Source organism: Lithobates pipiens, unplaced genomic scaffold, assembly GCF_037356315.1.
Source record: "Lithobates pipiens isolate NorthernLeopardFrog02 unplaced genomic scaffold, aLitPip1_a1.2 Scaffold_13, whole genome shotgun sequence".
NCBI classification, from domain to species: Eukaryota; Metazoa; Chordata; class Amphibia; order Anura; family Ranidae; genus Lithobates; species Lithobates pipiens.
Window position 1 is genome coordinate 461453469 of NW_027507718.1, and position 12986 is coordinate 461466454.

The 12986-nt window shown below is 44.0% G+C and overlaps 1 protein-coding gene across 3 annotated transcripts in view; it reads left to right on the forward strand.

Annotated features, from left to right (window-relative positions):
• Positions 1 to 12986, forward strand: part of KIAA0232 (KIAA0232 ortholog) — a 47488-nt gene that overhangs the window by 10800 nt on the left and 23702 nt on the right. For all 3 annotated transcript variants that reach the window (XM_077477820.1, XM_077477822.1, XM_077477821.1), the window contains exons 2-3: positions 212 to 688; positions 6072 to 6209. In XM_077477820.1, the coding sequence (XP_077333946.1) occupies positions 461 to 688; positions 6072 to 6209 (366 nt within the window). In that variant the 5' untranslated portion in view covers positions 212 to 460. The remainder of the gene's footprint in view (positions 1 to 211; positions 689 to 6071; positions 6210 to 12986) is intronic.

The window sequence follows — 12986 nt, forward strand, 5'->3', positions numbered from 1 at the left end:
TTCTTTTTCTTCTTGTAGAATGTACAGAAAACCAGCTGTAATTTAACGCTGTAAAAGAATATTCTAGTGCTATATATTTGTGTGTGTTTTTTTTTTTTTTTTTGGTTTTGTTTTTTCATTATTAAAAGGACCTGATATTTGTGTATTTGTTTTGTGCTTACAGAAATCGCTAACTTTTGCTATTTTTCTTTTTTCTTTTTCCCTCCCTTAGGTTCTGCCATAGAGGTAATCCTTGTGTCAATGTGAAATTATATGGAAAACACATCTCTGTGTGTGTCCCAATAAGATGTATTTTTTCCGTAACGCCTGAGGAATAAAGACTAAATGTCAGCAATGATAAATGATCTTCCTGGAATTGAAGCATTTCACCAGATTTCTAGAATGAAGACCCCTTCCACCTTCTAAAACAACATCCTACCAAAAATGCTTCATGTACTAGGAATGCCAACCACCTAGATTCATGCGCCCTATCTGTACAGTTGTGGATGGTTTACCATCTGAAGGCACCTTAGGCTCGTTTCCTGGCCCTGTTTCTGTCTTTGAAATGTCGATGCTTCGTGCTTTAGACCCAGTCCAGACCTGGCTGGGACAAGAGCTGGAGAAATGTGGTATTGATGCCATGATTTACACAAGATATGTTTTAAGTCTTCTGCTGCATGACAGCTACGACTACGACCTTCAGGAACAGGTATGAAGATGATTTCCTCCCTTTTTTTTTATTTTTATTTTTATTTTTTAAACATTTCAAAAGACACCTTAAGACCTAGGAATATAATGGGCATGGCTGTCATCGAATTCCATGTAAACTTGTGCTTAATGAGTAATAATATGACTTAATTTTAATAGGTTGTTTGCAGAATATTAGAATTTCTCACTTTGTTGGCTGCATGCCAGTTTTGGGTCAGTGACTTAGGAAAAACACTAAAGAATGGTCATAGGAACCATAAAGCAAGTTAAAAAGTCAACAGTTGCACCCTCCCTCCTTCTATCATTACATGTTTATGTTGAGTCAAAAGCCAAATGGCTAACGTGCTTTAAAAATTACAGCTGAAACCCAACGTTTTTTGTTGTCAATTCGGCTATATGCCGCTTGTTCATTGAGCAATTTGTTTTTTTTATCATTGAGCAATTCACTCACCTGGAATGAGAAATGTGCAAATTCTTGCCTTCCCTGACACACTGGTTGCAGGTTATAATAGAAATAGCTCTTTTTGGCCCTACTTCTCCTATGGGTCATAGCAGTGCAGTTCATTCTGCACTCCTGTGAGCCTTTTTAAGCCGCCAGTCTGGATCCAACCAGATACCTTGACTGGCGGGTGGTTCAGCTTCTCAGCAAGCCTTTTGGAGACTGAGCCATCCATTCCCATCCCCTCCACAGCCCAGTAATAGAGGGTGAGAACCGAGTGATCAGTGGTCTTTGCTCAGTTTTCAGTATTAGAAGCAGCAGGGGACAGATGCAGCATCGCATCGATGCTGCATCCACCTTGGTGAATATAAATTGTTATTATTTTTTTGTTTGGTTTTTGTTTTGTTTTTTGTTTCCCCGGCAGGGATTCCCAGCATTCAGCTGTGGACAGCAGCTCCCTTTTGAAATATATTGATGACTGATGGCTCCTGCAGCTAAACGCAGTAGCTCATATATAAATGCTCATGGAGCGATCACCTGCAAATGATTGCCGCTGCTAATAGCATTTCTTAGCTAAAGTTTTTCAATTGTTTGTACTTGTTGCTTTAGAGCAGAGGATTCAGGCTAGAGGGTACCCAGTGAGGCTACCCTATCGCCTGTGCTCATGAGTCTCAACCATCATAACAAAGCTGCAATAAGGATTACATTTGAGAGATGTTTGAGATGTTTTTCATCTTGAGCAGGTGGCTGGAGGAGATTTACCTCTGTAAAAGGCAGCACTCCAAACGGCTAACTTTTTGCGTTTCATATATTTATGAAAGGAAGCATCATATAAAGGTGTAACTGTAAGCTGTAGTATGTGCACAAGATCTCCCCGTGGTTCCTCTATCTAGACCAGTGGTTTCCATCTCCTGTCCTCAGGACCCACTAACAGGCCAGGTTTGCAAAATAACTGAAATCACAGGTGATATCATTTGCTGCTTGGTGATTGCAGTATTCTAGTCTGCATCGCCCCAGGGTAATACTTTAAATCTGGCCTGTTAGTGGGTCCTGAGGACAGGAGTTGAACTACCGATCTAGACAAAAGCTAACTCAGCTACAAGCAATCATATATGTTTTTCATTAGAACCAGGAGGAGATCCAGGCTAAAAGTACAACAATTAATAAGTCTTAATACCAGGAAAAAAACATCAGCTGACATATGGGCACTCAGGTGGTGGAGGAGGATATCGCAATGTTTTGGCGTAAAAGTCCCTTTCTCAAGTGGGATCCACCTATTGGACTCAGTGGGTCCCCATACTTCCTGAGCTGGCATTTCTATTCTGAAAAGTGGAGAGTACAAGAGAATAGGACCTATACTCTTCCCTGAGGGGTGAAGGTTAAAACAAGAGTAGAAATTTGGATTACTACAAAGGTTTATTCCGGACTAGTTCTTTATATTTTATGCAATTATGGGAAATATTTAAAAAAAAAAGTTAAGTTATGGTAACTAGTACCTTTACTGACGTAAGCTGGCCATAGGTGAACTGGCTAAAATTCAATCCATCTGTCAGATTTTTTATTTTTATTTTTTGGTTTCACGTGATCATTGTGTTCTGGCAGAACACAATAGGGCTGCAGGAGGGATTTTCCCATTTACCCTTACTGGGTTGATGAGGGAATCCATGGTGGAAGGAAACAATCTAATCTATGGCTTGCTTTACCTGCAATTTATTAAACATATAACCCCATTTCCAGCTGTCTGGTGTGTGCTGTTTTATTTTTTTACAAGTCCTGTTTTGTTTATCCTGGCCACCACTAGAAGATGTCTGGCAGCAGAAGACCTTTCCAGTTAACTGATGCACTTGTGCTTATGAGCCTATTTACAGAGGACAGTAGCCAGTGCCAGAGCACTACTGGTCATGCTGTTTCACATTTGGCTTCTCTTCTGGAAACAGCCCATTATATTGTGTGGTTTTTGTTTTTTATTTATTTTTTCTCCCCAGAGTCGGCAAGTACAAATATAGTACATTAATAAACCTAGAAACGAGATGCAAAGGACATGAAAAAATGTGACCATAATATATTAAACAAAAATGTAAATATGAAAAAAAGACAAGAATGCTGAAAAACATTAATGTCCATAGATACAGGGCACCTGGTCAGCTAAGTATTATGTTCCACTATGGTCCAATAGACCAATTGAGCCATTATAGAAGTCTGTAATAGTCATAAACACAGGCTTTTCCAACTACCACAAGGAAAGCTTTTAAGCCAGGTTCTCAACTGCATGCATCAGTCTATAGTGACTTTGCATAGAGTTGTATTCTGGTTTGGCAAGTTCAACAATGCTGCACCCCCAGATGGCTGTAATATCATCACCTTTGAACTCCCCAATGAGCTGAATGACATTTCCCTTCGGCCATGCTGTTTTAACCGGTGCTGCTGAATTTAGGCTTGTTGGCTGTCCCAAAGCCATTGCTTACCAGTTCAGTGCTCTAAATGGCTGTGATCTTACCCAAATGTCCTGAAAAAGTCCTAAGACTGTGGAATGAAATGTGTTCACAAGGGATGCTACCCTGCCACCCTTGTCTTCCCTGCTAGATTTGAATACTTGGTGCTGTCAAATGTTTAATATATTCTGGGTATAAATGTATACAATTTTTAAATTTTTTTATAAAGTATAACTAACACACACTAACTATATTGTCAAAATGACTGGGACACCTGCCTTTACGCGCGCATGAACTTTAATGGCCTCAAAATCATTCTTAGTCTGTAGGGTTCAATATTGAGTTGTCCCACTTTTTTCAGCTATAACAGCTTCAATTCTTTTGGGAAAGGCTGCCCACAAGGTTTAGGAGTGTGTCTATGGGAACGTTTGACCATTCTTCCAGAAGTGCATTTGTGAGGTCAGGCACTGATGTGGATGAAAGAGAGCCTGTCTCATTCTCCACTCTCATTCATCCTAAAGGTGTTCTATCGGATTGAGGTCAGGACTTTGTGCAGGCCAGTCAAGTTCCTCCAACCCAAACTCGCTCACCCATGTCTTATGGACCTTGCTATGTGCACTGGTCCAAATCATTTGGAGGTTGGATTATGGTGTTGAGTTGTTTTTCAGGGATTGGGCTTGGCCCCATAGTTCCAGTGAAGGGAACACTTAAGGCTTCTGAATTCCAAGACATTTTGGAAAATTTAATGCTCCCAACGTTGTGGGAACAGTTTGGGGATGACCCCTTCCTGTTCTAACATGACTGCACACCAGTGCACAAAGCAAGGTCCATAAAGGCAGGGGTTGACAAATTTGCTTTGAATTTAGGAGCCAGTTAAAAGAGTTAGGAGCCAGTTTTTTTTTTTTAGCTCCCGGTGGAAGGCCACTCATTTTTACCCCCTTTCCCTAACTCACAATGGAGCACCCAGTCAATAACTCCATTGAAACGCTGTTACATCAGGGGTATAGGCTGACCAGAAAGAGTAAGGCTGGCAACAGATGGAATTGGCTGGCACTGGCAGGTGGCACTGGTTGTCACTGGAAGGCACGTGGAACTGCCAGTTGGCACTGGCAGGTGACACTAGTTGGCACTGGCAGGTGACACTGGTTTGGAACTGGCAGGTGACACTGGTTTGAAACTGGCAAGTGGCACTATTGGCACTGGCAGGTGGCCCTGGTTGGTGATGGCAGGTGGCCCTGGTTGGTGATGGCACTAGTTGTCACTGGCAGATGGCACTGGTTGGTGGTGGCAGATGGCACTGGTTGGTGGTGGCAGATGGCACTGGTTGGTGGTGGCAGATGGCACTGGTTGGTGGTGGCAGATGGCACTGGTTGGTGGTGGCACTGGTTGGTGGCAGGTGGCACTGATTGGTGGTGGCACTCTGCACTGGCAGGTGGCACTGATTGGCACTGGGTGGTGGTTGCAGGTGGTATTGATTGGCGGTGGCACTAGCAGGTGGCACTGATTTGTGGTGGCAGGTGGCACTGATTGGCGGTGGCAGATGGCACTGGTTGCTGCTGGCAGGTGGCACTGATTGGTGGTGGCACTGGCAGGTGCCACTGATTGGCGGTGGCACTGATTGGCAGGTGGCACTGGTTGGCGGTGGCAGGTGGCACTGATTGGTGGTGGCACTGGCAGGTGCCACTGATTGGCGGTGGCAGGTGCCACTGATTGGCAGTGGCACTGGTTGGTGGTGGCAGGTGGCATTGGTTGGTTGCAGGTGGTATTGATTGGAGGTGGCACTGGTTGGCACTGATTGGTGTAACAGAGGAGCTGGCGGGACCCTGCCGGGGTGTGAAACTGACAAGTAACAGAGGTGGATATGTCAGATTTCAGCCTGATGTTGGGGTGGGCGGGACCCGGCCGGGGTGGGCGGGACCTGGCCCGGGTGTGAAACTGACAAGTAACAGAGGTGGATATGTCAGATTTCAGCCTGTCGGGGTGGGCGGGACTCAGCAGCTATCAAACACCAGCCAACGATTGGGCTGCTTAAGAAAAGGGGCGGGCCACATACACGTAGCGGCCCACCCAGATCCCATTGGCTGGTGTTTGATAGCTTGCTGGGTTTTTTTTTTCTCGTCCAAAATCGGTGCGTGACCTCACAAATGCACTTCTAGAAGAATAGTTAAACATTCCCATAGACACACTCCTAAACCTTGTGGACAGCCTTCCCAGAAGAGTTGAAGCTGTTATAGCTGCAAAGGGTGGGTCAATGTAATATTGAACCCTATGGACTAAGTTGTCATTAAAGTTCATATATGTGTAAAGGCAGGCATCCCAATACTTTTTTTTTTTATTATTTTTTTTATTTTATTTTTTTGGTGCGACACCGATCAATATGTTTTTGTCAGGGCACTGCAATAATTATGTTGATTCCAGCTAGCAATTGCCCTTTAACCTCAAAGTAGTACAACAAATTACAAATGTAAATACTGCATACAGGCCTATATGCATTGTCTGTCTTTGTTTTGCAGGAAAATGACATCTTTTTGGGCTGGGAAAAGGGAGCTTGTAAGAAGTGGGGAAAAGGCAAGAAAAAGAGTTCAGATCTCTCCATGGAAGAAATGAAGAAACAGGCTGCAGTTCAGTGTCTGCTTTCAGCTTCTGATGAAGTATGTGTATTTTTTTTTTTTTCAACCTTATGTTTCCTTTTTGTATATTGTGGCTGTTATCTCTGAAAGAACTTGTCAATCCCTCAATTTATTTCCTAATTTTATATGGACCGAAAGGGAAATGCTTAGCTTTTGCTGTGGTGTTTGCCAAGGGGTAACTTTATATTATTCATGGAAAGACAAAAAATAACACCAGAAATGCAGCCAAAATGTGTTCTTTCTCACACCAAAAAACCAACAGCTGTGATCTGATTGCTAAAGGACAGTAAATTCTCATTTTTTAAAAAGATCCTATTCAAGTTTGTATTTTTAAAAGAGAAGTAAGTGGATGCAGCATCTGTCCCCTGCTGGCTCGAAGACGGAGACCGCTGATTGGTCAGAGAGCTGCTGGCTGACAGTTGCTCTGCAGCCCAGACCATCACTCTGCTGGTCACTCTTTCCCAAGCCTGGACCGGCCGTGTGAAAATGGGTTATGGGAGTGCAGAACAGACTGCTTTGGCTGTATTTCTTCTTTTAATCCAAAGTATCTTTTACTCCCAGCCTCTTCCAAATCCTAAATTCCTGTTGCAGCTCTTCAAGAAAATGATGATCATCTGCAGAATCAGTGGGATGCTCAAGTAGTATTTTATAAGACAGCTTTTCTACATTCTCTCCAGTGGAAATCAACATTTCAGAAATTTCACAAATGTGTTGAACTTTCTAAATTGCTATTCTTTTACATTTTCTGTCCCAAATCAGCTCAAAGGGGTTTGATTCTGGAAACTGTTGGCCAATACAAGCATACTTGTTTTAACCTGGTGGTTCCTGAAGGAATGTTTATACAGTGGGGAGATTTTACCGAAACTGGAGCAGTTGTGCATAGTAACCAATTGGCTTGTAATTTTATCTTTTTTAGCTAGGCTTTACTCACTTGCCAACTGCTGCATGCCAATATACGTTGGCACAATGGCAGTGGTGGCAAATGGGCATACCTGTACATCCCCTTTAATTGGCAGGGCTAGTGGCCACCTCCGTACAGGGCGACCGTGCCTCCTGGCGATCGCGTCACTGAGCCACAGAACGGGGAAGTGCCTATGTAAACAAGGCATTTCCCCAGTCCGCTATGTCGTGATGGTTCAGGAAATTGTGCTCCTTGACCCCTGGTCTTTCTTTGCAATTTCATTACAGTATTAAACCCACAACAGTAAAATCTATTTTTATATGCAGTAAAGCATGCTCGTTATACTCTGTGGAACTTATCTTTTGCATTGTGTAAAAAGGCTGTTTGATCCTGTATGCACAGATCCTCCCCTTCTTGCATTGTCTTCAAAACATGTCTGGATAAGACAGTTACTTGAGTCAGACTGCACATACTCAGTTTGATATGTGTATTGCTAGAGGTGTTTGTGTGTGTGTGTGTGTGTGTGTGTGTTTTTTTTTTTTTCTCTCTCTCTTGGGAGAGCATATATCAGCACGGGCCAATGAGCACTGTCCAGAGAGAGGCTCAGGGGTCCTGCAGTCTTAATAGGACAAGCTTTAACCAGACACCAATAGAAGTCCCGAGCCTGCTATATACTGCTGATGAGAGTAGTATTTAGCAGTTTCCATTTACTAAAATGATTGCATTCCCTTGTACTGTGGGAGACCAGATACTGTATAGTGAATGCAAGGTCCTGTGTTTAGTAACACTTTAAAGAAAAGACTTGTGCCTTTTTAAGGATTATAATTGTCTGTCTTCCTTTTTAATTTCTTTTTAGCTACATTAGTAGAGTAATATACAAATTCTTTCACTGCGATTTTAGCCTTCTGATGGTATAGTAACGCTGTTCCAATGCTGCTTTTATACAGACACATGATGGTTTGAAAGTGATCTACAAACTTTGCAATAACTTCTAAGTTTTAAAATGGTTATAAAGGCAGACAAATTTTTTTTATTTTTTTTACCTTTTTTAATGCATTCTCTGTATTAAGGTAAATAACCTTCTGCAAGCAGCTCATACCAGCCAGAGGTCTTGAAAGGTCAGTTGAGAGCTGACATAAGCACCCTGGAAACTGACATGTATCGCCAGAGACATGTTTTGAAAATGGCATACACATGTGCCAGTAGGCAGAATGTAGAGGAAAACACTGCAGAAAACATTCGTATATTTGATTAAAGATTTCATGGATAAGTTCACCTTTTATGAAACAATAATGCAGAAGTCTATTTTTTCCCTATAGGAGCCTGTAACTGCGATTCACTATTCCTAGGGTATGTCAGCCTCCTGCGCACACTCCTTCCAGCTTTCTTCCCATACCTGCCTACATGCTTTTAGTTTGAAAGCCGGAGGAAGAGTGAACGGACTATAAGTGCGCTGTAGAGCACACATGTAGTGCATTGAGAACTACAAGGTGTTTGCTGTGGTGTCAGATGGGACTGTTTATTCACAGATCCCTGATGGTGTTCTGTTTTTTTTTTTTTTTTTTTTTTTTTTTTTATATCTGAGAAGGTCTTTCTTGAAACAAAACAAAATCAATTGCAGCAAATCATGGGCTCAAATTCACACACAGAATAACAGTATACATGCATGAAGGAATACAAGCAACATGCCAAGCTCGCATTTCTGTCGGAATAAAACCGTAAATACGAAGGACAGCCCCCCCCCCCCCCCCTTAGAGCTGAGACATGTCTGCGTTAAAATGAGATTTAAGAGCATTGGTCTACTCTGACACAGATAGAGGGGACCAGGGGCAGGAACTGGAACATATTACACCCTAAATACAGGTGTAACTTGTTCTGAAGGCAAATTTACCCTTAAGAACATATATTTAGGGCTACAACGATTAATCGATAATGAAAATCGTTGAAATTATTTTCATTATCGATTAGATGGTCTAACGTCACGTTCCTCCCTGCCAGTTCCACATTCGTCCCAGTGAATCTTGTGTACAAGGCAGCTCTGCTGCATTCTCATGAGAATACAGTGGCGCTCATGTGACCAGGCACATCCGCCTCTCTCCTCCTCGCGGACGTCCGCTCCCCTCTGAGCCCCGCCCGCTGCTGCCTCTAGGGATTAGAGAGTGGCGAGAAGTGGCTGTAAGCAACGTCCTCTATTCTCGCTGACATTAGCTCCCCCCTCAGCACTGCCCACTGTTGCCTCAAGGCTGTATACAAGAATAGTCAGTAATAGCAGTACATACATTGTGATGACAAGTGCCCCTTGACTTGATCATAAGTATTTCTGGGGGGGGGGGGTTTGTGTCATGGGTTTTCCTAGGGGGGTGTCCCATTGGTTTCCCACACCATAGAGTCCCGTACTGGTGTCCATGCATGTCCCCAGCGCCGGCCACGTGCATTGGGTCCACTTCTATGCGGCGTGAACGCCCTCTGGTGGCCGAAAAAGCGTAGGATGTACCCATATGGGATTTCGCCCAGCAGAGCCATTCTGCCGCAGTATATCTGCGTGACATGGTCGGGAACCGGTTAAGGGATCTTTAAGGATTAGTTCACTTAGTGTGTGCTTATTCGTGTCCCAGCCGATGAGCTCATCATAGGTGACAGGAGAGAGAGTACGCATTGCATACATTGGCGCTAGTTCCCTAGTACAGCCTTTGTCAACCAGTGTGCATCAGAGGTCCTCGGGTGTGCTGTGGGATCAGGGGAGAGAAGGGCTGTCAGAATGAATCTAAGGATATGGAGTTGCTGGCATGAGTTAAATTTGCGATTTTAAATGCTGTTCCCGCCTGATCAGACCCAGGGGTTGGAAGTCTTCCGGGGGTGCAATCAACAGGTTGTAAGCAAGTGAGAGCGTATGTGGTAGAACACCAGTGTCTGAACAGCATTCCTCGAAGGTTGTGAGAGGTTGGCCAGATTCTCTGGGGGGGGGGGGGGGGGGGTATGGTTTTTAAAAAGTGATGAAGTTGGAGTGCTCTCATAAAATACAAGTGGAAAGGACCCTCGGTCTGTGAGTTCTGATATGGGCAATCATCTTCCTGTGGCCTGGAAGTGCGAGGCTTGAAAGTAGCTTGATCTGATTAGATTCTGGAAGGTTGCATCGCAAAGTCCATGAGTGAATGATAAGTTCCGGGATGAGAGAGAGAAGCCCAAGAGAAGAGATTGGCGCAGATGCGTGTATTGGGGCCAATGAGGGGGTGACGTTTAACATTAGTGGGTAGTGATGCGTAACACCAAGGTGCTCTATGGAGGGGTACGACGCTTTGGGCCTGTTCCAATTGAGTCCACAGCTTGGCGCTACGCTATCTGCACCAGTCTATAAGCCTGCTTGGATGTGTTGCATGGTAGTAAGTGCGTATGTCTGGCAATTGCCAGGCCTCCATGTTTGGGCAGTGAAAGTAATGTCCTGCTTAGACGTGGTTATTTGCGGGCCCAGATGAACTCTGAACAGTTAAATGCATCAGTTTAAAGTGACTCACAGGGATATGGATAGGTAAGGCCTGGAAGAGATGTAAAAATGTAGGTAGGATGCTCGTTTTCAGTATGTTGCAGAGGCCAAATCAGTGGAGGCCAGTGCTCCATGCATTGAGAAGAGTCTGGACTGTTTTCAGAAGAGGGAGGAAGTTTAGGTTGAAGAGTTTTATAACTTTGAAGGGATGAAAGTGCCCAGATATTTCAAGGCGGTTTCCATCCATTTTACTTTAAACTCGCTTGGAGGTGTAAGATGTGGCTGTGTTATACAGCCCCTATCGCTTCTGATTAGTTGAAATTTCATTTTTAGATTGGATAGCACGCCATAGATTTCAAAATTTGCGTAGCAGCAGGTTTGGGAGGGAGATGACTCTGGGCCAATAGTCTTACCCCATTTATTACCTGATTTTGTATGATCATTTACGACAGACCTGGAGAGTCGCCTTGGCTCTAAAATGCAGGTCAGTTATTTGTTTACGGATAGCAAGTTCTCTTTCCAGAGGTTGTGGCGGGACATGTTTATGCCAAGCTTCCATGGCCTGCAGATCTCGAAGAAGGGAAGTTAGTTGAGTTGTACATTGCCGTTTGATCTTAGCCCCATGTTTAATAAGTACCCCACGTATTACCACTTTGTGGGCTTCCCAGGCGGTGCCCGTGTTGCTGTCGGGTGTGTCGTTGGTTTGGAAGTAATGCCCTATTTCTTTGTCAGCTAACACATCTTGGTCCTGCAGGAGACTCTCATTCAGCCTCCGTATCCTACTCCGAGCCGCGGGACTGTTGGGGTGTAGGACATAACCACCGAAGCGTGGTGTGGCCATGTAATTGAGCCTATGGAGGTGACCGTGTGTAGCTGGGCATGTGACATCAGAAAGTAATTTATACGTGAATATACTTGCGATGAGAAAAATGTATAGTCTTTTTCGCCAGGGTGAAGGACGCCAGACATCTACCAGCTGTGTATTATGAAGGGATTTTGCAATGCGTTTGCGGATGCCAGGCGGAACCGAGGAAGACCCTGATGAGGTATCTACTGTGAGGGGTCAGAGGGATGTTAAAATCTCCACAAAGAATTAGTTGGCCCTCTGTGAACTCGAGGGTTTTAAGATGCCGGCTATGGAAAAGGTCTTGTTGACTGTTAGGCTGCATTCACACCTGAGCGTAGCTTTTTCAAGTGTGTTTTGCTGCGTTTTTTTACCGCGATTTTGTGCAGGGCAAAAGGTCACCATTGTTAAAAGAAGAAAAACGCCCAAATCTGCTCAATTCGAGCGACAAAAAAGGGTCCGGAACTTGTTTGAGCTTCAGGCGTTTGGCTTCAGGCGACATGTAGTGGAGATGTGAACCATCTCCATTGAGAATAATAGAATTTTTCCCCTCTAGCGTTTTGTAGCTTCAGGCTTCAAGCTACAAAACGCTCAGGTGTGAATGGGGTCTTAGGGACGTAGAAATTCGCTATCGTTACCTTGACGCTACCGACCATGCATTTTTGAGAATGGGGAAATGTCCGTCGGGGTCTGTCAACATGTCAAGATGTATCCAGAGTACCCGTGTGGACAGTAGGATGGATACTCCCCTAGCTTTCGCTGTCGGGTATGTAGAGTGGTATGACATAGGGAAGAATTTTGTTCCTGAGTATGGGTAGTTCGTCATCTCTAAAATGTTTCCTGTACAAAGGTGATGTCTGCTTGAAGACGGTGCATGTCCCGCAAGAGCATCCGTCCTTCTTTTTTCTTTTTTTCTTTATTTTTTTTCTTTCAGGGATGTTGAGTCCTTTCACATTGAGTGAGAAGTACATCCATGGTCAAGGAGTATATCGGGGGAGGAGAGAGTAATAGAAAAAGTAATAGGGGAAAAAAATGGTGGTTGAATACAAGAGGGGAAGCAAAGAGGGAAGGAGAGCAGAAGAGAAGTAGGCAAGGTCAGGTAGACCAAGTAAGTAGGAGGTTGCACTAAGGTAGCAGCCTTAGTCTAAACCAGTGGTCATCAACCCTGTCTTTAGGGCCCGCTAACAGGCCATGTTTTATGTATTACCTTGGGGAGATGCAGACTAAAATACTGCAATCACTGAGCAGCAAATTGTATCACCTGTGATGTATTTCAGTTATCTTGCAAACCTGGCCTGTTAGTGGGCCCTGAGGACAGGGTTGATGACCGCTGGTCTAAACAAGAGCTAGTGGCAGTTTTGCTAAAACACTCGCCAGTAAACGACTGGGAATTGAGAGTATTCCTATGTAGAGTAGTGGTTAGACAGAGCCGGGAAGAGAGCCCCCTACCGTCCCACCACTCCCAGCAATGGTATTTTATTTAACGTAACCTATCGGCATACAGGCAACATTTGTATTAAGACTTGTGGCAATGTAAGGTATAAGCTAAACAGAAATGTGTTAAAGTTAAGT